The sequence below is a fragment of the Scomber japonicus genome, chromosome 8 (assembly GCF_027409825.1).
Source record: "Scomber japonicus isolate fScoJap1 chromosome 8, fScoJap1.pri, whole genome shotgun sequence".
In the NCBI taxonomy this organism is placed as follows: Eukaryota; Metazoa; Chordata; class Actinopteri; order Scombriformes; family Scombridae; genus Scomber; species Scomber japonicus.
Genome location: NC_070585.1, coordinates 15,637,679 through 15,659,244, shown reverse-complemented (window position 1 = coordinate 15,659,244; position 21,566 = coordinate 15,637,679). Strand labels below are relative to the sequence as shown.

Here is a 21,566-nt window from a genome sequence, read left to right as displayed (position 1 = left end):
AGCCTCACATATGTTAATTATGTATAAGTTTTTAGTTTGGTTAATCTTAGTTTGCTTTTACCTAAATGCTAACACCACCATGCTAACAGGCTCACAATGACAACGTTAACAAGCTGATGTTGAGCAGAGATAATGTTTGCCAAGTTCACAATCTTAGTTCAGAGTGTTAGGTTGCTAACATTTGCTAATTAGCACTAAACACAAAGTACAGTCGAGGCTGATGGGAATGTCATTAGTTTTGCAGGTATTTTGTCATAAACTAGTGTTGGACATGAAATTTCGACCTGATGATGATGCTACAATGAAAGTTAAGGGATCAACAAACTGATTCCTTTTACTTCCTGAGAGGAGACATGAATATCTGTAACAAATGAAAGACAATTCATTCAATAGTTGCTAAGCTATTTCACTCATAACCATGAAATGTTGACCTGCTGGTAGTGTGAACAGAGCACCAAAATAATTAGGATTCACCTTCTGGGGACCATGAATGTTCATACAAAATGTTGTGGTAATATTGAATTGTTATTGAGGTATTTCAGTCTGGAAGTGTTGGAACGGCTTTCAGACAGACTGACGTTGCTATAGCAACATCCAAGCAGGTAGCATGCTAGCCTAAAACATGTACTCACAGGATATCAATGGTGAGAAAATGCCTTGACTGTATTCTTTTAATTGATCTGAGGCAGATTCAGAGAACAGAGGCGACATTCACACAAATTGCTATACATCATCTGTTCAAATGCACCCTGGGACTGTACAGAATCTGTATGTGCTGTGTCTAAATCTCATCTTCTCCCTTGGGCCTGTGATCCTGGTCAGTTGGTCGTGACATGGTGAGATCTCTTTCCCAAGAATGACTAACAGGGAGTTCACTTGGCTTCCTCTGCGCCAAGGGTATGAAGGACTCTTGAAAGCATATTTGTGGTCCGCTGTGGGGTGTGTTTGTGTGTGAGAGAGGGACAGTCAGATTTTGAATGTGTGTTCAGATATTTGTTTTGTGTCAATGTGTGGCTGTGGGGAGATGATGAGAGTTCATTTGAAGAAATCTTCATACATTTTTCTTTCATTTTCATCTAATTTTTAGGGTATTTTCTAATCTTTCAGGGCCATTTCTATTAATCAGTGAAACAATGTGTTTACTTGGTGAGCTGAGAAAAATAAAACACAATTTGAAGTGCAACATTTTTTCAAAATGATACAGCTCGTATACCACACATCCCACACTTCTTGTCAACTGCAGGATCTGGCAGCAAGCCTAGAAGTGGATTATCCTGTTTTCTCTTTCTGAAAACTTTATTCTGTTTAAGTTGTTTTATTTGTTGTTGACGCAGTTATTTGTGTGGGGTCAGCATTTCCAGCAACTACCTGGTGTGTGGTGCCAACATTTTCTACTGCATACTCAGTTGTTTTCTGCTTAATTTCTACTCTATTCTCTTGCTCAGACCACAATGGTCATCAGCAAAATGAGAGCAATCCTATAGGTAGCATTTCCACTCCCCACTTTTTACTTTTACAGGCATTTCCTGGACTTTGAAGAAGATATTTGCCCTTAGCTGTGTCTCTGGTTCATTCTGTACCTGCTAAGTGACTCTCGGGTACGGCGTATTATTGTTCCCACCACCTGCTGCACCCGGCTGGCCCTCCGAGCTGGAGACCTGCTCCTACATCGCTCCTTCTCCTCCATTTATCTAAAGCAACAAAGAGAGAGGAAAGGATATGAGTTACAGACATAATCCCAGAGAGGCAAAACACAGAGAGAGAAAATAGGAGACGCGGAGATGAAAGGATTTGTAGGGAGAGGGAAAAAAAGTTAGACACTGCTTAGTTTAGCTCTGCCTCGTTGGTCTGTGCATTCAGCTCCTGCTAAATTTGCATCTGGCCCGCTCTGTTTTTATATGCAGAGCGTGTAGCCTGCCTTGAATACGATGAATAATCAGATATGTGAACAGTCAGGAGAGCAAGAAAGAAAGACAGAGAGAAAGAGAGAGAAGGAGAGGGGTGGAGTGAAGCCAGCATGAACAACACATGTCGCACACATTTGCCTGAATGACCTAATTCACAACAACAAGCCATAAAAAATATATTGCACAATCTCAAAGATTTACAAAGATTGCAGCATGAATATGTTAAAGTCTGCGTGTTCACTATGCCGTGCACTTTCTGCTTAGCCTGCCCTTTAAACAGAGGAGCAGTGCAGACATAATGAAGGATGGAGGGCTCAGTCAAACCCCAGGGAGGCAAAGCTGGTCAGCATTGAAACCTGACCAAATCTCAAGACTTACAGCTCCCCTCAGCTTTGTTTTGTTTCTGTCAGCCAATCAATATGCTGGCATTGAGCTAGCAGAGCCTCTGGTAATTCCTTGACAGGGTTTATTATCTATATCTGGAAATATACCCTACATAAGCACACAAACAGAGAGCTGTACAATATACCATCATGTTTCTGTTGTGTTAGATGTATGGCTAAAAATAATTTAGAGAGCGAGGGTGCGATGCAGATTCAGATTTCAATGTGGATTTCCAAGATTTAAAGTAGCTGAGGGGTATGTATTTTACTTGTTTGAGTGCACTAAAGCTGCACTGTGAAACAAGTTGTCGGTGTGATTTGTTTTGTTACGTATTGCTGTCGTCTTGTGATGTACTGCATCTGCTATTCACAGCTACCTTTGGACTGTTTGACCCCATGAAGCAGAGAAAAGGGAAGGAATCTTTGGCAGGAACGGGGAGAGTAGTGTCCCAGACCTGATCAATATGGCTAACGGTGATGAATTTGCTCCTGAAACCTAATGATCCGTGCCTTGGCCTCTTCTACCAAGGGCTTAGTTTGATCAGCTCTCTGAAATGTGGAGGAAACTTCTGCAAGCCAAGACTTTGTGAAGATCTTACAAACAGTTTCCTGGCAATCTGCCACACATATCAAAAGCATTTTAAAGAAGTTAATTGTTCATTTCAGAGACAAACAGCAGGATTTCAGCTGCAGATATGATTTCAGCTTCATGTTCACCTGAGTCTGACTGCTGGTTGTAGGCAAGTGATGACTAGCCTCTCCCAGTTGAACTAAAGTTGTAGGTCTGTCCTTTAAGAGGATTAGAGGCCCTCATTCCGCACGGGCCCTCACTGGTCAGGGTGTCACTTTAGCACCTCCCACTGATCCGTATTGAAGCAGATTGACATGAGCCTAGGTAGCTGACAGCCACTCACAAGGAACTGAGTGTAATTACTGGCACACCAGGCGCATTCGATCATTTAGAAAAACTGAAATCGACACGCCAATCAGCTCCATTTAAATCTTCAAACATTTTCGGGCTGCTAATGGAGACCTTCTTGTGTCATTGCTTTTGTCATTGGACGCAGTACGCTTGCAGGCGTATGGATGTACATGTATGTGCTACAATCAGTGCTGAGTCAAGTGACCTTTTTTTTGCTGTCACGTTGCCCTTTTCTCTCTTCTGTTTTTCATTTTCTCCTCTCCATCTCTTTCACTTTCTTTTCATCTCTCTCTCTCGCTCTCTCTCACCCTCACTGTCCTTGCCGAGTCAGGTAGTCGTCTCCGATGACAGTCTCTCTGGGCAGCAGTATGCAGACTGTATTTTGTATATGCTGTACATCCTCAGCACTTGAATAAGGGTTTTACTATCCTCACGACAGCCCAGCTTTACAACTTAACAACACCAAGTATCACTTTAGTTATAAACATCAGATACTCAAATTGAAGACAAATTAATACACACATTAAACACATGTGGCAACAAAAGATTTGACATGTATTCTGTCAGCAGGATAATAAAAACCAAATATATACTTTCATGCCCTCAGATATCACCCTCATAATTTATGAAAGCAGCACAATGCCCCACATTTCAACTGGAAGCTGTGAGAGCGTGACTCACCGTGATGTAGCTTGTCTCTTCAAGACTCCAGAACACAAATACCCTCTCGCCCTCTGAGACATCAGCTCTGCAGACCCTCCAGGATTGGCTGAAAAGAGGTGGAGGGGGGTCCTTGTGATCATCAGGGCCAATCCCTATCTGGTGCGGCCACCTGTGCAGAGCAGAGCAATAGTGTCAGGAAGACCTGTCAAAACCCATAAACATGCTGTATAATCCACATGACGAGTTTATAATTAGAGCGATGCGTGAAACAAGCAGTTATCCAGTCTGATTGGGTTTTATCAGCCCTGTTTGCCTTGGTTTTGTAACAGAGCTATATTCCAGTTGTTGATATTTTCAGAGTGAACGTGCAAGTATGTCAAGCAAAGCAGATGTGAGTCTCAACCCGCTATGTAGTTGTGGTTTTCCTAGAGGCCCCTCCTCTGGTCCCCAAGGCTCGCTCTCTCTCACTCTCTCTCTCACTCTCTCTCTCTACTCCTCCGCTGCCTCAAAAGCAAGCACATGGTGATGTGGAGACGAGGCACTCCATCTCCGTCTGGTTGTCTAAATTAAAATTTCATACCGCCCAGTTCAGCTAACAGTTCTTACCGGGCACGCTCTAAAAGCAAAGAGTACAGCCTGTGAATCCTGATGTGGGGGAGAGAAAAATGCTGCCAGGCAGACTGAGATCTTGGCCAATAATAAAAGAGGACAACTCTTTCAAGTGAGCACTGGGGCAGATATGGCTGGAACCTGAGCCTGATCTGGGAAGAAAAACACATTTGGGAACGCTTCGTTGTGACTCTTGAATTAAGTGAGACACTGAATAAACATTCTTGATCTCGTCAAAAGAAACCACCACATTTTGCACTTGAATGTTGATCTGTGAAGTAAACCCTCTCTCATCTAGAAGAGGGAGCAGAAATCAAAGAATTCATCGTCCCATCTGTGCAGCTCTCCCATCAGGCCCTGTGTCCCACACACAGAGCTCTTTCACGAGTCCCATGTGTCCCAATGAAAAGCCAGCAGAAGACCCAGACCCACACAGACTGCAGGGCACATGAATAATGCATTGGGCTAATGCAGCAAGCTCAGGCCCTGACCGCCTTCTTCTGCCACTTTGCCAACACAGGCAGCAAGAAAAGCAGAGCACAGAAGAAGACAGAGAGGGAGAGAGAGATAAAGAGAGAGAGAGAGAGAGAGAGAGAGAGAGAGAGAGAGACAGGAAAGACATATGGGGGTTGCAGAGGTAAGGGGAGGGGGCTCTAAATGGGCTGAGAAAAGGGGAAGGGAAAAGAAAGTTGGTCGAGGCAAAGAAAAGACAGAAAGGACAGGATATTGGAGGGGGGGTGCTGGGGGAGGGGGTGGGATTTTAAAGAGGGTGAAGAGGGCAGCGGCAAAGAAACGAGGAGCTGCAGGAGAAGAAAAGAACAAACAAAAGTATCTACAGTGAGATGTAAAAGGAGTGTTCACGGGGAGGAGTGGAAAAAGCTGATCAATGCAGCATTTCTCCACCAACAAACCCAGGCAGCAGACATTGATGTATGGTCAGTCGCTAAATAAATAAATAAAAAGCAGACATGTAGCGTGGTTGCCATTTGTCATGCTGTTTTATTTTGTTTCCTTCTCCTTTGCTTGCTTTAAATGAAGACTTTTTCCCCCCTCTTTTCTAATGATGTGGCAGCATTTCAGTTGATCCTGGTTTCAAATCCAACACAGTAAAGCCTGTGTGTGTGTGTGTGTGTGTGTGAGCTGGTGATGGTTCTGCTCTTAATCTGGTTTGAAATCAATAGTAATCGTGAATCCTGTCTGCCACTGTTGCCCCTTAAGTCCCCGAGCTGCCCATACAACTCATCAGTGAGCCTCGCAGCCTGTCAGGCCTTCTGTATGCCCTCCTTTCACCTTCCCACCCCTCCTCCAATCTTCGCTGTACACGGAGAATATTTGTATGTGAGTGTTGTTAGGTAATGAAGGCCGTCGCATTCCCACTGTGTTCAATGTCTGTGTCTCATTTCTTTGAGACAATCCCCGACTCCCTGCTCATTTCCCCACACAATGTCTCTCTGTCTCTGACAAAACAGTCGGTTATTCAATCCTTTCGCCTGGTATGAACACACATGCACTTCATTGAAACACTCAACTCTCTCCTCTGCTGATGAGAGGTGGGACCAAGTTGGCAGAGGTTTCTGTCTCTGTGCAGCCAGTTGGACAGAAAACAGTTTTAAGCCCAATTAGCACTGCTGGGCCAGACCGGGCCATGGCAGGTCACACCGACCTGGGGTGGAGCTAGCGAGGTAGCATTAGGACATAAAAATGTCCGGATACAGCTGCTCTTCTGGTAAATCCATCTGACAGGATGAATTTCACAGTAACAAACTTAAATTTATCACTTAGCCGTCCGCACTGCGATATCAAGACTGGCCCAATACTGCATTCTGGTAATGCAGTTACACTCAATCACACACTACACACACGCACAGACACACACATATACACAAACCTCACAGGGCTAAAACCTTAAACCAGACTCCAGAGAAAGCCTCGTTCACTGACTCAACAACAGATTTTATTTTCAAAGGACCAGTTGGCTGCTATTGACAGCTTGTCCCCAATCTGTCCCCACACAAACACACATGCACACACACACACCACAAACACACACACGCACACACACACGCACACATGCACGCACAAACGCACGCAAGCACGCACGCACGCACGCACGCACGCACACACGCACGCACCCATAACACACACACACTCTCCCCTCTAGCCGAATACAGCACACCGGATACAGCTGCACCACATGAGGTGCAGGGCAGCAGCAGGGGTCGTTTCAGCAACTCGACAGTTCAGTTTGGCTCACAGCCGCTGGACGCAGACCTCAGCGCACATTCAGTCCAACAGCACACTTGGCAAAAAAATATTATGTGTGTGAATATCTGGAGGCGAGTGTGATGTAAGTTTGTGTGAGGCAGCTGGATTGCTTCAGATTTAGTACATCTGAAGCTGTAAATGTTAAAAAACGTAAACACTCCATAGTTGAATTCAAAGGTTAATGAAAAAGTTTAAAGAAAAAGAATCATAATTGTGTTATACATTACTATTAATTGATTTTTTAGTAAGTAAAAGTAAGTAAAACTTTGGATGTAACAAATTATGCATCCAATATTCTTGTCCATTTTAAAGAATTATTTGTTAGAGTTTGTTAGAGCTGAATTTCTCGGTCAACTGTGTGCGTCTCTTTTTGACATTCTGTTGTATTGTGCATGTATTTTTGTTTTTAGGCCTTTTTTGTCTTAAGTTGGGGGGAAGTCCACTGTAAAGGTTTATGACTTCTGACCTCACCTGTCACATCTGTTGAACTTCTAATTCGATAATATTATCCATAAATGCCTAAATAATCAGGCTCCTCGGGTGCTCAGTGATGAAACGTCACACTCGAGGTGCAATTTTATAAAACATCTTTTGGATGATTTTAGTTCGTATTCAAACTGATACAGTGAAGTTGTAATGCTTTTCATCAAGAGTGTTACAATATTGTTGGTCAGTAGGTCAGTCGGTCCACCACTTTGGTCCAACAACTATAGGATGGTTTACCATGAAATGTGGTACACACAATCATGTCTCCCTCGGGATGAACTGTAATAACTTTGATGTTAATTTGCTGATGTATTAACACTGCCTAACAGAGCTGCTATAGACTGTTATTGTGTTTGTTCCTGCACTGCTGTGTTCTTTGTTGTGTTTATATAATGGCCTATATAAGGATGGGTGCTGTAAACTAGCTTAGGCTATAAATGCTGTGGTATGTGGCATTGGTCCATGATAAGTATGTACTTGTCCCTGAAAAAATAAATGTTATATAAATTAATCTTTCATTTAAGTTCACAAAAAAAAAAAAGGATCACAGTCAACTACAAAACAGCAGCTTGATGAGTTGTTTGATGGCTGATTGCTGCTGTTTTTCTGTTTATGTCTCTATCTTCCAGACATAATCACATCTCCTGTTCTTCATTCAGCCTGTCAGTTCATTCCATTAGCATTATGAAGACAGGGCTCACCGTGCGCCACTCATTTCATTTGCCCTTTCATCAGAAACCTGGCGAGGCTTGAGTTCCCCTGTGCACTATTAAATAATGGGTCTTTTGAAGATTAATAGTGCGCTGTGTTGTGCTGTGCCACAGATCTCTATCGATGGTTCTGGTGGTTCTGTAGACACAGGCAGACAGAGAAAGAGAGGATGAGAGGATGATAGATGTTGTAAGTCTGGAAAACTGTCTCCCTCGCTTCTTCTGTTGCTGTCTGAGCTCATTTCCTTCAACTCAGTGATCCTTCAAAAATTGCACAATAGAGGTCTTCTCTTTAAGTAGAAGTAATATCAGGGCAGCCAGTATGCCGGCAGCTATAGGCCTCTGAGATAAAACAGCTAGGACAAGATTTTAATTTTTCTTCTTCTTTTCTGAAGAGTATAGGGAGGGAGGAGAAAACCTGGTTATACAGAGCTTATATTTACTTAGGTTTTATTATTGTTGTAGGCTTATGGTTTTCATTTTCTTTATGTCTTCTTATATGCTCGTAAATAGAGTTGTCCTACATTGTGGCACCACTGCCAGTCAATTGTGCCGTCACCATGGAGCTGTCACATCAATGAGGTCACGTCTCCTTTTTCCTCTTCAGGAGAGCAATAATGGTACACGTTGAGGGGGAAGATATACATGTTACTGTATATGTAATCCATCACTAAATCCACCCATCAATATATCCATCAATCCATTGTTCCATCCATACAATTATCATACACCAATGTAACCCATTAATTAATTGAATTCTCTTACTGAGACACACCAATATTGATTAATGAGCATCTTCCAGTAGCCACTAGCCGCAACAATATGAATCAAATTATTGAATAGTTTCAGTTATCAGCTGAAACTAATGATCTAAGGGTCAAGGCATTAGGCTGGAGCAGCAAACACCAGCCCAGCAACACAGTCTGCCCTGGAGACATTGAGCTAAGACTAACCAGAGAGAAAGAGAGAGGGAGAGGATGGCAGGATGGCTGGCTGGCAGCTGTAAGTGGGGCAGAGGAGCAGTCAGGCGAATGCAGGAAGGCAGCAAGTCTTTCCTGATGTGCAAGTTCTGCCCGTCATGTTTCTCCTCTGGCAGAGTGACCTCGAAGCAGCAACTCCCATCACATGTTGTAGTACATCCCTGAGTCATAGCACAGTGCCTGCAGCAGTGGCAGAGCACACACACACATACACACAAACACACAAACACACACTGAGTGCACACAAGAGCGAAAACAAAACACTGAATATCCACAACAATTTAACACAGGCTGCACATCACAGGACAAACATGGCATCCGGGAACTACAGGAGCAGCGTATGATGCTGCTAAAAACATTAAGTGATGCATGCTCTGTGCATTCTGTGATATCACACAGTCATGTCTAAATGGAAACGCAATCAGCGGTCATATCAAATCATGTCATGCATTAAATGAAGGCCCCAGAACAGCAAAACGCATTGTTCCGGTCTAGTTGTGTTGCGCTTGTCATGCCTGGCACGGCACGGAAGAGTGTAGGAAAAAGAGGCTGCTGCTGCTGGCCAAAGGATACGAGCACAGGGGGGAAAAAAGACTGTCCCAGGGTGGCTGCACATCGCCTACGCCCATTCATAATGTGCGTGTTTTACTACCCAGACTCCTGGCATCCCCCTGATCCATCAGGAATTAGTCTGTTCATTTCTAATCTTCAGCCAGTGGCGGTGATTTCACTGCGCAACGACAGCATGGATCACTACCACTGCATGAGACATGTGTGAATGAATATGTTGAATAAATGTCATTCAGAGAGATAAAACGATAAGCAGCAGGGATTGAATTTTGACAAAATTTTCTTGATGGGTTGTTAGAATTAACTAACCACATCGATTAAGTCCAATGCTCATAAATGTTTCATAAATGCCCTTAAAAATAATCAATATTTCCAATACCCTGGCCAAGCTGTAACTTTGATGACTGGAAGCAGCCATGCCAATCCAACCAGGAGGCTAAACAAAGAAAAAAAAGGTCAGTCTATTGTTGCTTTCTTTATAATCTTAATCCGATTAAAAAAATCTCTCCATCGCCCCCCTCACACAGGGACGCGGATGTAGCCTGCAGGCGTTGTGAAAACGACCACCGGCTAAATTATTCATTTCGATGTGATAATTATCAGTTGAAATGGCAGGAATGGATGCAAGGTGCAGGCGTCTCCGTGCGCAGCCGAGCGCCTCTTCATCAGACAATAACACCGGGAAATACCGAGAAAAACTCACCTCGTGGTCTGAGGAGGAGACAGAGTCTGGGAGTCTGGGAGGGCTGTCCCCCTTAAAAATCAGTGATGCAGAGGATTTTAGAGAAAAACGATGTTTGTTTTCCCAGAAATATCCGCGGCGTCCTCCCAGGCCGGATGGTGATGGTGATGTGGTGAGTGTGGGGGGTTTGGCTGTGTGCTGGATGCTGTCATCGCACTGGGATTGCTCTCTGCCTAATCCTCGGCCCTGAGCTCAGAAATAACCCTCCCTCTGTCGCCTCTCTCTCTCTCCTCCCTGCCTCCTCTGCTGTCTGCCCGAGGACCCCCGCCCCCTGCAGCCACTGACTTACATCTAATGATAACAATAATAATAATAATAATAATAATAACAATAATAATAGGCTAATAATAATGACAATAATAAATGTTTATATTTCGCCTTTGCCTTATATTATGTGATATTTGTCGAAAACCGGTGATTGCACATCACCCCCCCACCCACCCAGTTTTTAGTGATTTAGTGACGTTGAACATGCTTTGAACGCATGTCTCATTTGAATGGAGAGCCACATTTAGTCATGAGTTAAAGGCTAAAAACATAGCCTAATACAAGATAATAACAATAATAATAATAATAGGCTAATAATAATAATAATAATAATGATAATAACGATAATAATAATAATATGGTAAAACTTCCCCAGGCCTCCATATTCATCATGGTTTGTGGTATTTAATAAATTGCTAATGAGTTGAAGGATAGACACAGCTGCTAATTTACTAAATCAGTACAATAATAATAATAAGTTCCTGAAAGAAAGCGAAGGTGTAAAAACCGGGCCAAAATAAACGAATAAGCTAAAATAATAGATTATGTGCATACGTGTCCTAATTAATAAAGCTACATTTTCACAAACCTGTCGTTTTAAGTCATCTAATGTGGGTGACATTAAAAAATAGATGTCGGCGATGTCGTACGGTTTGTCCCTCCGCGGCTGCCGTATGCCATTCTTATTGCTTCCGGTTTAGATTTTACGTCCATGCTGCTGAAACGGTGAAGCTGTACCACCAAAAAGCACACCGAGTAACAACTCCTAGTTTAAACCACCGCGACCATGTTCAAGCTGGAAGGATTGGGGCCGAAGATGGACCCAGAGGAGATGAAGAAGAAGATGAGGCAGGATGTCATCAGCTCTTTACGAAATTTCCTCATTTACGTCGCTCTGCTCAGAGCCAGTGAGTACACACATATATGACATTGACGCTAACCTAATAACACTGACGTTTCTTAACATTGCACTGAGACGTGGATTGGTCATCTATGATTATAATGACAGAAATGTTCATGTACTAACAGCTGCTTTGCTGTTGTATTATAGTATCTTGTTTAGTGTGTAGAAGAAAGGTGTCCAAACATCACAAAGATAATAGCTACATTGGCCTGACCCAGTATAAACATTAAACATATCACAAAGCTCACTCTTGTAAGTTTGTTTTATTTTTAGGTTAATATCAGGCACAGTAAACATTAATAAACATGGCTGTAGTGTAGATGCACCAGAGTTATGAAAAAGACTGGCTCTGGATATGTGTTACACACCCTAAAATAAGAATAAAACCCCAAAGGATAGGTTTACATTGACTGTAATCAATACTCTTATTCATACTGGGTATTAAAAGATCCTCTTCAAATTAGCTTTCAGTGTAAGTGATGGAGGACAATATCCACAGTGTGTCCACACAGTCATTTAGTGTAGAAATGCAATTATAACTTGATGTGAAGCTTATATGAGGCTTCAGCAGTCTGAGTTTGTCATATCAGGTCCATATCTGCCTCATTTTTACAGTCTATTTAGCATCAAATCCCTCGGACAGTGTTTCTCTGTTGAGCTGTGGTGCTAGTTTAGTAACAAAAAGAGGCAATTAAAAGCTCTAAAAAGACTAACATCGAATCCACTTGTTTGACCCATTTGGACTGCTGAAGCTACATATTACGTCATGTGACATGACTGTGGATTTTGGACCCCATCACATTGAAAGTACATTATGAAACGATCTTCTTATGGTCAGTATGAACAGGAGGAGTGAAATCTGTATTTGTTTGTGCACCTAACAGTTGTTGTTAGAGACCTATAGAGACACTGGATTTTTTGGGGGAAACAAATAATAGGGAGCAAAAAAGTTCTGATATCAATTCACATTTTTTGCTATGGTACCTCAAATATCAAACACTTGTGACAAAGAAATGTAATGGTATGATATTATACATTTCAACAAGAAGCTTTATTGTCTAAAATTACATCAGTGCACTGAAAACAGTAAACAACATACACACTGATACTGACATATCTGGGATAGACCAATACCAGCTGGCCAATACATCAGACTGAAAAATATGTGCTGCTACGTCTCTGCTAATGGTTGTAACAGAATCTAATAATCTGTGTTTTTCATATTTATAGCTCCATATGTGCTGAAGAAGCTGGACAGTATATGAGTGGGGCAGCTGACGTCATCTTTCCTCCATCCACTGAGAGTTTTCTACATCAGAAACAGTATGGACCGACATCTGCAGACAGCTGGAGCCATCACAACGCATGGTGTGGACGAAGACCAGTGTCCGTCCATCTCTACAACTAAGAAAACATTCACTTATTTTCACTGATAGTTCTGCTGTAAACATTAGTTTGCCTTTTTTGTGATCATTGTTAAATACAAAGTGTTATAATGTGCATTCCTCTGTGTCGTGTAATAAAGGGGGAAATATTTATTGGTTTACTTTTGTTTTAAAGATTTTTTGGGGGGTGTTTGGGGGAGCTTATTTGACCATTGGAAGTACATTTGGAGACAGGAAACACAGATTAGAGAGAGGGTCATGCAACCAAGGTCCACAGCCAGAATGAGACTGTTATGTCTTATCCAGCAGGCTGTCAGGGTGCCTGATTAACTGATTGGAGGCAGATCTGTTTAGTTATGTCTACAAAGAATATTAATGGAGGAACCGCATAAAAAAATTGCACCATGATGGTAGAGTGCAAGGCAAGCATTTTTGACAGAAAAAGAATATATTTTAAAACTAGAAGAAGAAAGGATGGGGGATATTCCTGTCACTGCAACAGACTGTACCAAACAAATTACTCTATTAGTCTTAAAACTGATTCTACCACCGACTTAATCTTAATATATCCTAATATGATTCATGATACAAAAGTACAATAATAATGTTTTTATTTGTATAGTTTTCATACAAAAATGATGCTTAAAATCACAATCAAATTACATGCATCAAGTGCTCCACATAAAAAAAGACATATATTGAAGATAAAAACGTTAATGTACATAAGATGGAATATTAAAAAGAAAACACTTGCCAATATGAATAAACATAAAATGAAGTGAAAATATGACACATAGAATGAATGCTTCAGTGGTGCATTAGTTGAGCTTCTTCATAACTTTTAATATTTTAAGCCATAGTGCTTATTTGTGTGTACAAACATTTTAAAGGTCTCTGAAATAATAGCTTTAAATCACTTATGTGATCTATGTACTTATGGGTCTGTAAAGAATGTCTTATAGCACTTCTGTAGTGGTTGATGTTTTGGAAATATTACAGACATACTGTTCGTTTGTTTTTAACTTAGAAAACATCTGTAACAGGTGTGATATAAGTGTAATGAAGCAGCAGTTTTATTCCGATGAAATAAAATGTCGATATTTTATAACAGGCATAAAATTGGTGAAAAAAATGGAGGAAATGGGTATTTCTCATTTGCTATTTTAAAACATAATTTACATTGTATTCATTGAAATACTTAATCAAGGATGATAAATTGTGCTGAAAACATTTCGACTGGCAACAGCGTCAATTGCTAAAAAGGACACTTCAAATGAACCGAAATCAATCCGAGTGGCGCAGGACCACCACCAAGAGGCGGTGCTGTTTTATTCTGCGGGATGATACTACAAGAGATGGAGGCGGCGACAGTGGATGCGATACCGGGATGACTGTGAGTCCTCTGTATCAGGGAAATTCATCATGTAAAATAGCGATATTTTGCGATATTATCGTTAAGTAGAAGACAAAGAGCTGCGCGAATGTCGGCCAGTTTGAGGAGACAAAGCCAGAGAGCGCGTCGCATCCCTCTGTGTTATTGTTGCAGCAGGCCCGCCCATACTCCAGACCATCTGTCTATGAGCAGCAGACAATGATTCACTGGAGGGAAGCTCTTATGAAATGTCAGAGTCCAGTTTTCAACAGATGACACTTGGATCAGATGTTGTATATTGCTATTTCTGACTGTTTTTGATGATGACCTTCATTGTGTTGATGTACTACCAGCAGAACCAGGCATACTACATAATGAGAAATGTAAGAGGTAAAAAGTAGTTCTTCCATATCTCATCAGGCACAGGCTACTATGGACTTCCCAGGTCACTTCCAGCATATTTTCCAGCAGCTCAACCACCAGCGCCTCCATGCTCAGCTGTGTGATTGTGTGGTGCTGGTTGGAGGCCAGAGCTTCCCGGCTCACCGCTCCATCCTAGCAGCATGCAGCTCTCACTTCAGGGCTCTGCTAAACTCCAATGACGGTGCAGACGAAGTTGGAGGACCAGCAGCGGATAAGGGTGGAGGTGGGTGCCCCAGTGTGATGGAGCTCGATCCAGAGGTGGTGACTCCCGAGGCCTTCTCCACCCTGATGGACATGATTTACACTTCCACCTTGTCCCTGGGGGCTTCCAATGTGATGGATGTACTGTTGGCCGCCTCACACCTTCACCTCAATACTGTGGTCAAAGCCTGCAAGCTCCACCTGTCCAGAAAAAACTTCCCAGCCTCGCCACCTAAAGGCTGGAAGTCAGTGCAGCAGCAACAGTTGCTTCAACATGTCACATCTGCTATGGAGGAGGACCTCGATGAGGAGAGAGCGGGAGTGGAGGTGAGCCAGTCTGGTGGAGTTGAAGACGAGGGAGTCAGGCAGAGAGTTAGTAACGGTGAGCAGGGTTCAGCACCATCTTCAAGGCACAAGAGAAAGTTACATGAGGACGGGCTCAGTAGCAGGAAGAGGCCCTGCAGGCTACCTGGAGAAGACTACAAGGAGTGTTCGCCTACTGTGACCAGGAGCACCATCATTACAGAGGAGGGAGGAGGGGAGCTGCTGTCCCCGGACTGCTTGAAGACTGCAGGCGACCTCTGGGAGAGCCGAGGCGAGCAGGAGGAGGTGGAGGAGAAATACGAAGCAACCAAGGGAGAATCAGAGGAGATCCAGCTGCCGAGCCAGTCGGACAGCGGCACAGGAGCTTTGGGTGCATGGGAGAAGGATGGGGATACAGATGGAGACAATGTGGTGAAAGTGAAGGTGGGAGATGAAGGAGAAGAAGAGGCAGAGGAGCAAAAGATGACAGTGATTGAGGTGAAAAAGGAAAATCTGACCTCCTACTCTCCAGATTTTACCACTTTAACTAACAATCCTCCTCCATCCCCACCACTAGATTCCTCAGAACATCTGGAAACACAACTAAATGATGAGAAAATGACTGTAACCTGTGCAATGGAGGGTGATGTTAGCACTTTACAGTCACAGCTGTGCTCAGAACTTGATGCAGACAAAGAGGATGGACATTTGGGTGAGGACTCAATAGATGGTGAGGGCCTTGACAGTCTGTCAGAACTGGCCTTTTCTTGCTTTCTCAATCCCAGTCATGAGAGTGTAATGGGAGCTCTGGAGGAAGAAGAAAGTCTTGCTAGTCTCACTGCTGCTGCTACCGCTGCTGCTGCTGCTGCCAGTGATGCTCCTCTTGCAGCTGCCGGAGATGCAGACGAAATGTGTCAAAACTCAGAAAAAGCAAACACGTCCACTGACTCGTCCTCCTCTCTTGTATTTCCAGTAACGTCTGTCCCTTTGCAGCAGCTTCTCCCGACTCAAAGCCCTGGTTTTAGTGACACACTGATCCTCCAGCCCGCCCAGAACTCTTTACCGGGGTTCCTCAGTGGCATCAGAGCAGGACTCAGTCTGGAAGCATCCCTCGTCCAACCTGGACGGGCCGGGAAAAGCAGAGGATGTGGAGGATCAGGGGGGACAACCTTCCGTCGCATCGCTCCCAAAGTGCCGCCTGGAACAGAGGCCGGCACAGATTCTTCATCTTCCTCGGCAGGAGATGATCGGCCACCTCTAACCAGAGCCTCGGAGGATGTTATGTCCAAGTGCAAGAAAGCAGCTGCTGAGGACCATGTGCTGCTGGTGGAGGGGGAGAAGAAATACGCCTGCAAAATATGCTGCAAGACATTCATGAACCTGACTGACTGTAAGAAGCATATTCGTATCCACACAGGAGAGAAGCCCTATCCCTGTCCCAAGTGTGGCAAACGCTTCAGCCAGTCCTCCCATCTTTACAAGCACTCCAAGAACTCCACCTGCCTAAACTGGAAAGATGATCAGTCATTCCCAGACACTCTGCTCTGACTGGATAAAAGTTTGTCTACTAGGCTGGGGACAGTTTATTGAGAAAATGACCAGTGTAAATGTAATTATTTATTACCCCAAACACTTCCTCAATCAGTTCTTTATTTTATGTGATGTTATGTCAAAAGCAAATTCAGCTGTCAATTCAGTTATTTGATGTTTTTTTTTCATTCATTCTCAATCATGCTGTTGTTTGCTTTCCATGAAATTGAACAGAAGTAAATGCACTGATAATTTTCACAATAACTTGGTTTATGTCACTGCTTCTTTAAGTGTGATGAGAATAAATGATGCCACTTTATATTTTTGCATATATGTCCATTTATTTTAGAGCAATTTCTACAACATACACAGAAGTTTGCATTTAAACTAAATCAAGTTTTATTTCATTTCATACAAAACTGGAGTGATGAGTGTTAGCATTTGTGTAAAGTGCTGACCAAGAAATGTCACTGTCTGAATAAGTAGGGTGTGTTTTTTATGTGTAATAATTTTAAGGAGTGTCGTTAGCTTCTTCTTTTTATGAACTTGACATTACGTGATAAAAACCTGAAATTGCAAAATCTTGCACTCATAAATGCAACTAATAGTCTATATCAGAGTCAAAGAAAACATCAAGTTTAAAATGATATGATGTCAACACTATCTGAGCATGTCTCAATTATGTTAGTATTCTCAGTTTTGTTTGTAGTCTTATGTTTATTTCCCATCACTCATCTAATTTCACATTGGAGATGATCCGTTATCCAGTTAGCACCAGAGCAGGCAGAAGGCACAGCGGCTCGTTTCAGGATCTAGAAGGTGAGTTCACTGGGCATGTCTGTTCCCTGTAAACCGCCCAGCAGGTTTCTGGCCGTCAAGGCAGACATGATGCCTCTTGTGGAGTAGGTGGCACTGCCGATGTGTGGCAACACCACTGCGTGAGGTAAGAGGGGATAGAAATTAACAACGGCAAACTAAAATGTCATGTGACAACTGAAAGATAACAAGGAGACATCCTGCTCAACACAGAGGAAGAGGCACAACATATATGCATAAATATTGAATCAGGCCTACTCACCACAGTTTTTGAGAGTGAGAAGGGGGTGGTTTGTTGGGAGTGGCTCAGGTGTTGTGACATCCAGTCCAGCTGCAGCTAACTGCCCGCTCTTCAAAGCCTCGTACAGATCCTCCTGGTTCACCACAGCCCCCCTAAAAGAAAAAAAAACATCACATCTTCATGCTCTTGTACTTTAATAGTAAACATACCTGATTGTTCAATAGAATAGAATAGAATAGTCTTTACTGTCATTGTACAGGACAACGAAATTTTGTTGGAGCAGTCCTCCAGCTGCCTTGTAATGTTACATGACAAGTGCCGAAGAGTGGACACTCTGCTCTGTGGTGCTTTGGAAGTCTACCTGCTCGAGTTGACGAAGACTCCGGTGTTTTTCATCTTGCTGAAAAAGGCCTTGTCACACATTCCCTGAGTTTCTGGTGTCAGAGAGCAGGAAACAACTATGAAGTCGCTCTCAGACACAAGTGTGTCCAGGGGAACTGTATAGAACAGAGAAGAGGAAGGGAGGAACCTGCATTACAATACAAACAACTTTATTAATCCCACTGGAGCAGCTTGTACAGACACAATAACATACAAACACATAAATGATACAACACACAAAAGGACAAAAAACACCAGGGAGCTGTATGTGGAGTAAAAAATCCACAAAAATAAGCTTGATAGACACAATAAAATATATCAAATAAAACATCTGCCAAGAATGATGATTCTAACACCTATGGAGCATTACCGGGATAATGAAAGATTTAGTATAGCTGTTAGTTTTACAAGCTGGTAAAACATAACGACCTGCTTGTAAAAATAACATCAAATAACCACACCTACTGACCATTACTAGATAGTTTTATAATATATTTGATTTGCACCTCTTTTGTGCAGTCTTCTACACCTCCCTATTCTTTTAATCATCCCCCTTTCACTGCAGAAGTGTCTCTCCTTTTTCTTACCAAACTCTCCATTCAGCTCAGCAGCATCTGGCTTGACTGTTCTCCCAGCGTACAGCAGCCTCTTCACTCCAAAGGGCATGAGTCTGCGAGCGATGGCCATGCCTGAACACAAACAACACCACTTATTGTCTTGTTAACTTGTTAACCTACAAACAACTCTTAAAATAAAAATGAAAAATTAACATCACACCTCTCTAGTTAGATATATAACACAGTGTCTGGCTGCAGGATATAGCCACATGATGTCATATATTAAGGGAACTGAAATTGAAGCAATAAAAGCAAGGCCTACCAATGCGTCCCAGTCCAATGACTCCCACTGTGCTGCCAGAGAGGCCGTAACCACACAGCCAGAGTGGTTTCCAGGAGCTCCAGCCACCACTGAGAGACAGAAAAGAAGACAAAGAGGTGACAGTGTGACTACATTCAGGCGATTACCTGCACTTTTAGGTTAACAAAGTAACAGAAACACCATCATCATCACAGTGGGTACTATTTAATGTAAATGTGTGACTTGGTAGGACTGACTTCTTGACCTCCTCCACTCCTTCAGGTAACCTGCGAGCAGTAGCCAGCAGGAGAGCCACTGTCAGTTCTGCTGTGGCATCAGTCAGCACATCTGGGGTGTATCCGACACGTATACCACTGTTAAAAAACAAACAACATTACTCAGAAACCATCATCTTCCTCCTGCCAGTAAAAGGTCAGTTTCATCAGTTTCATCTACAGTTTTTTAAGGTTACCTACCGTTTTTTAATTTCATCAAGAGCCATGTGGTCAAATCCCACAGACAGGGTGCTGATTACTTTCAGGTTTGGCCCTGTGATAAAAGACAGAACAACTGAAATCCAGACACTACTTCACATGATGGTGAACAGACTGTGCTAAATATTACTACTGTTTGATATGTCTCACAGCTAAAACATGTAGTGGATGCATCAGTTAATTAGATAAGATTAACAGAATTATTTAATCTAATCAATCTATCAAGCAAAAATGCCAAAAATATTAGAATCCAGCTTCTCAAATTTGCTTTTCTCTGTTTCACATCATTATAAACATTTGAAAACTTAGGCTCTGGGAAGTGAAGGAAAACTGTCACTATCTCACAGATTAACCATTTAATTGAAAAAATAATGAATTGTTTAGCGTTGCTGTTAATATCATCAGTTGCAGCCATAGTTTTTAATTATGAACCCAGTATTTGTTGGACAACAGTTTTGATAGTGAGCTGTTTATCCTGATCTAATATTTAGTCTAATTTAATGATTAACTGATGTGTACTCAGTAGACTGTGTCCTTGAGGGACTACCCTGTCAGGAGAGGACCATGATGGGTATTGGGTACCTGCAGCATCCAGGACCTCCACATCGATCTTGTCTGACAGCAGACACAGGAGACCGTGAGCACCCTGCACACCTTTAAGCAGCTCTGACCTGGGCACAGGCTCGTCTGAGTCCCACAGACACACCTCACACCTGTTTACATGGAGACAGAAAGGGACCAAATGCATGAGATGGCATCAATCTGGCACATAGGCAGCTTTAGGTTACTCACTACTACGCATAACAATTAAATGTGTCAGGCTGCAATGAAAGTGAGCTGCTGATAAATGCTTTTTTTTGTTTTGTTAATGTAAATAACAGTTCAGTGACCATACACTCCAGCTGCTGACAGGATCTTCATCCCCTCCTGCGGGATGCGCCTCGTCACGAAGACCTTCATGAGTTTCCCAACTGTTTGCATCCCAACTTACTGACAGGAAGTATGAAAAGTATACAAACTGTTACTTTCTGGACGTCTACTGTGTTAACCTTCACCGCCTGCTGCATTCACTGACAGCACCGCGCTACAGCCTGCAGGAAGCACTTCATGTCAGTGCACTGCGCATGCGTCAAGTTGTCGCTATTTAACACTTCGTTGCCTGGTTGAACTATGCATCGATTAATTCATAGACCACTAAACTATATTTCATTAGTTTTACTCACTGTGCTCATTCAATTAGATTTATTTAAACTTGGTAAAATGGGCACTAATGTACAGGTGGATTAATGTGATGTTTTGTGCCCTGAGTGTTTGAAAGTAATATGATCTATAGTTGTATATAATTATATAATTTAGCTGCTGTTGGTAAATCCCACATCCACAAATAAATGTATGTCTGCTTTTATTATTTGTTTCATTTATTGTAGAAGTCAAACAGTATGGCGCCTTAATCAAAGATGTGAAAAACACCTTTGACTTACAATGAACGGACTTCGGACTCCTCTGGTTTGTACAGCGGGTATTGTTTTTGTATTACAATTGTTGTTGTAGCTCTTCCTTGTAAATAAATACAGTATCTAACTATCTTTGTCTGTATTGTTTCTGCACAAACTTTTATTAAATACTTTTATTTGGGACTCAATTGTGGGATTGGAGCCAAAAGGTCAGTTCAGTCTTATGTGTCAGCATGAAAACTGGATCATTAAATAAAATACATAATTGGTTTTAAAATACAACACACAATCCATAAACTCATCCTTGTAAGGGCTTGTTTACGTTTCCCCTTTGATTTTGCTTCCTGGGATCAAACACGACAAGAAGGAGCGGACAATAACGACAGCAAACTCTGAGAGTAGAAATACAATACATTACTTATGAACATTATGGTAGTACATAGCCTACACTACTATGCAATTTTATTTACTACAGGAAAATTGTACTATTTTTAAATAAAGTTTCCTGCTTTTGTTATAATAATAATCGAATGTAAAATATTTATATGTATTTTTATTCTGTGTTGTAAATTCTTTTCTTACAGCTAATGTTTAATGGTTTGACTTAAATAAGATTTTAATGCTGGACCTTTACTTGTGATGAAGTATCAAGTATTTTTTTTTACTTTTACTTAGATCTGAATACTTCTTCCACCACTGG

General features: G+C 42.2%; 4 protein-coding genes across 4 annotated transcripts in view; 2 read left to right on the top strand and 2 right to left on the bottom strand.

Annotated features, from left to right (window-relative positions):
• Positions 1-1,687, bottom strand: part of frmpd1b (FERM and PDZ domain containing 1b) — a 14,454-nt gene extending 12,767 nt beyond the window's left edge. Inside the window, exon 1 of the mRNA XM_053324041.1 lies at positions 1,581-1,687. Coding sequence (XP_053180016.1) covers positions 1,581-1,687 — 107 coding nt within the window. The remainder of the gene's footprint in view (positions 1-1,580) is intronic.
• A 9,519-nt stretch (positions 1,688-11,206) lies between these two features.
• tomm5 (translocase of outer mitochondrial membrane 5 homolog (yeast)) lies at positions 11,207-12,908 on the top strand. The gene is made up of 2 exons (XM_053324020.1): positions 11,207-11,412; positions 12,639-12,908. Exons 1-2 carry the CDS (start codon positions 11,292-11,294, stop codon positions 12,671-12,673), a joined length of 156 nt encoding a protein of 51 aa, XP_053179995.1. The 5' UTR covers positions 11,207-11,291; the 3' UTR covers positions 12,674-12,908.
• Positions 12,909-14,597: 1,689 nt separating this feature from the next.
• Positions 14,598-16,640, top strand: LOC128363298 (zinc finger and BTB domain-containing protein 5-like). The gene has a single exon (XM_053324257.1). The coding sequence runs from the start codon at positions 14,598-14,600 to the stop codon at positions 16,638-16,640; it is 2,043 nt and encodes a 680-aa protein (XP_053180232.1).
• A 177-nt stretch (positions 16,641-16,817) lies between these two features.
• On the bottom strand, positions 16,818-20,500 carry grhpra (glyoxylate reductase/hydroxypyruvate reductase a). The gene is made up of 9 exons (XM_053323288.1): positions 20,308-20,500; positions 19,995-20,125; positions 19,395-19,467; positions 19,176-19,292; positions 18,940-19,028; positions 18,648-18,749; positions 18,041-18,176; positions 17,701-17,831; positions 16,818-17,556 (listed from the first exon to the last, which is right to left on the bottom strand). The coding sequence occupies exons 1-9, from the start codon at positions 20,391-20,393 to the stop codon at positions 17,435-17,437; spliced, it is 987 nt and encodes a 328-aa protein (XP_053179263.1). The 5' UTR covers positions 20,394-20,500; the 3' UTR covers positions 16,818-17,434.
• Positions 20,501-21,566: the final 1,066 nt, after the last annotated feature.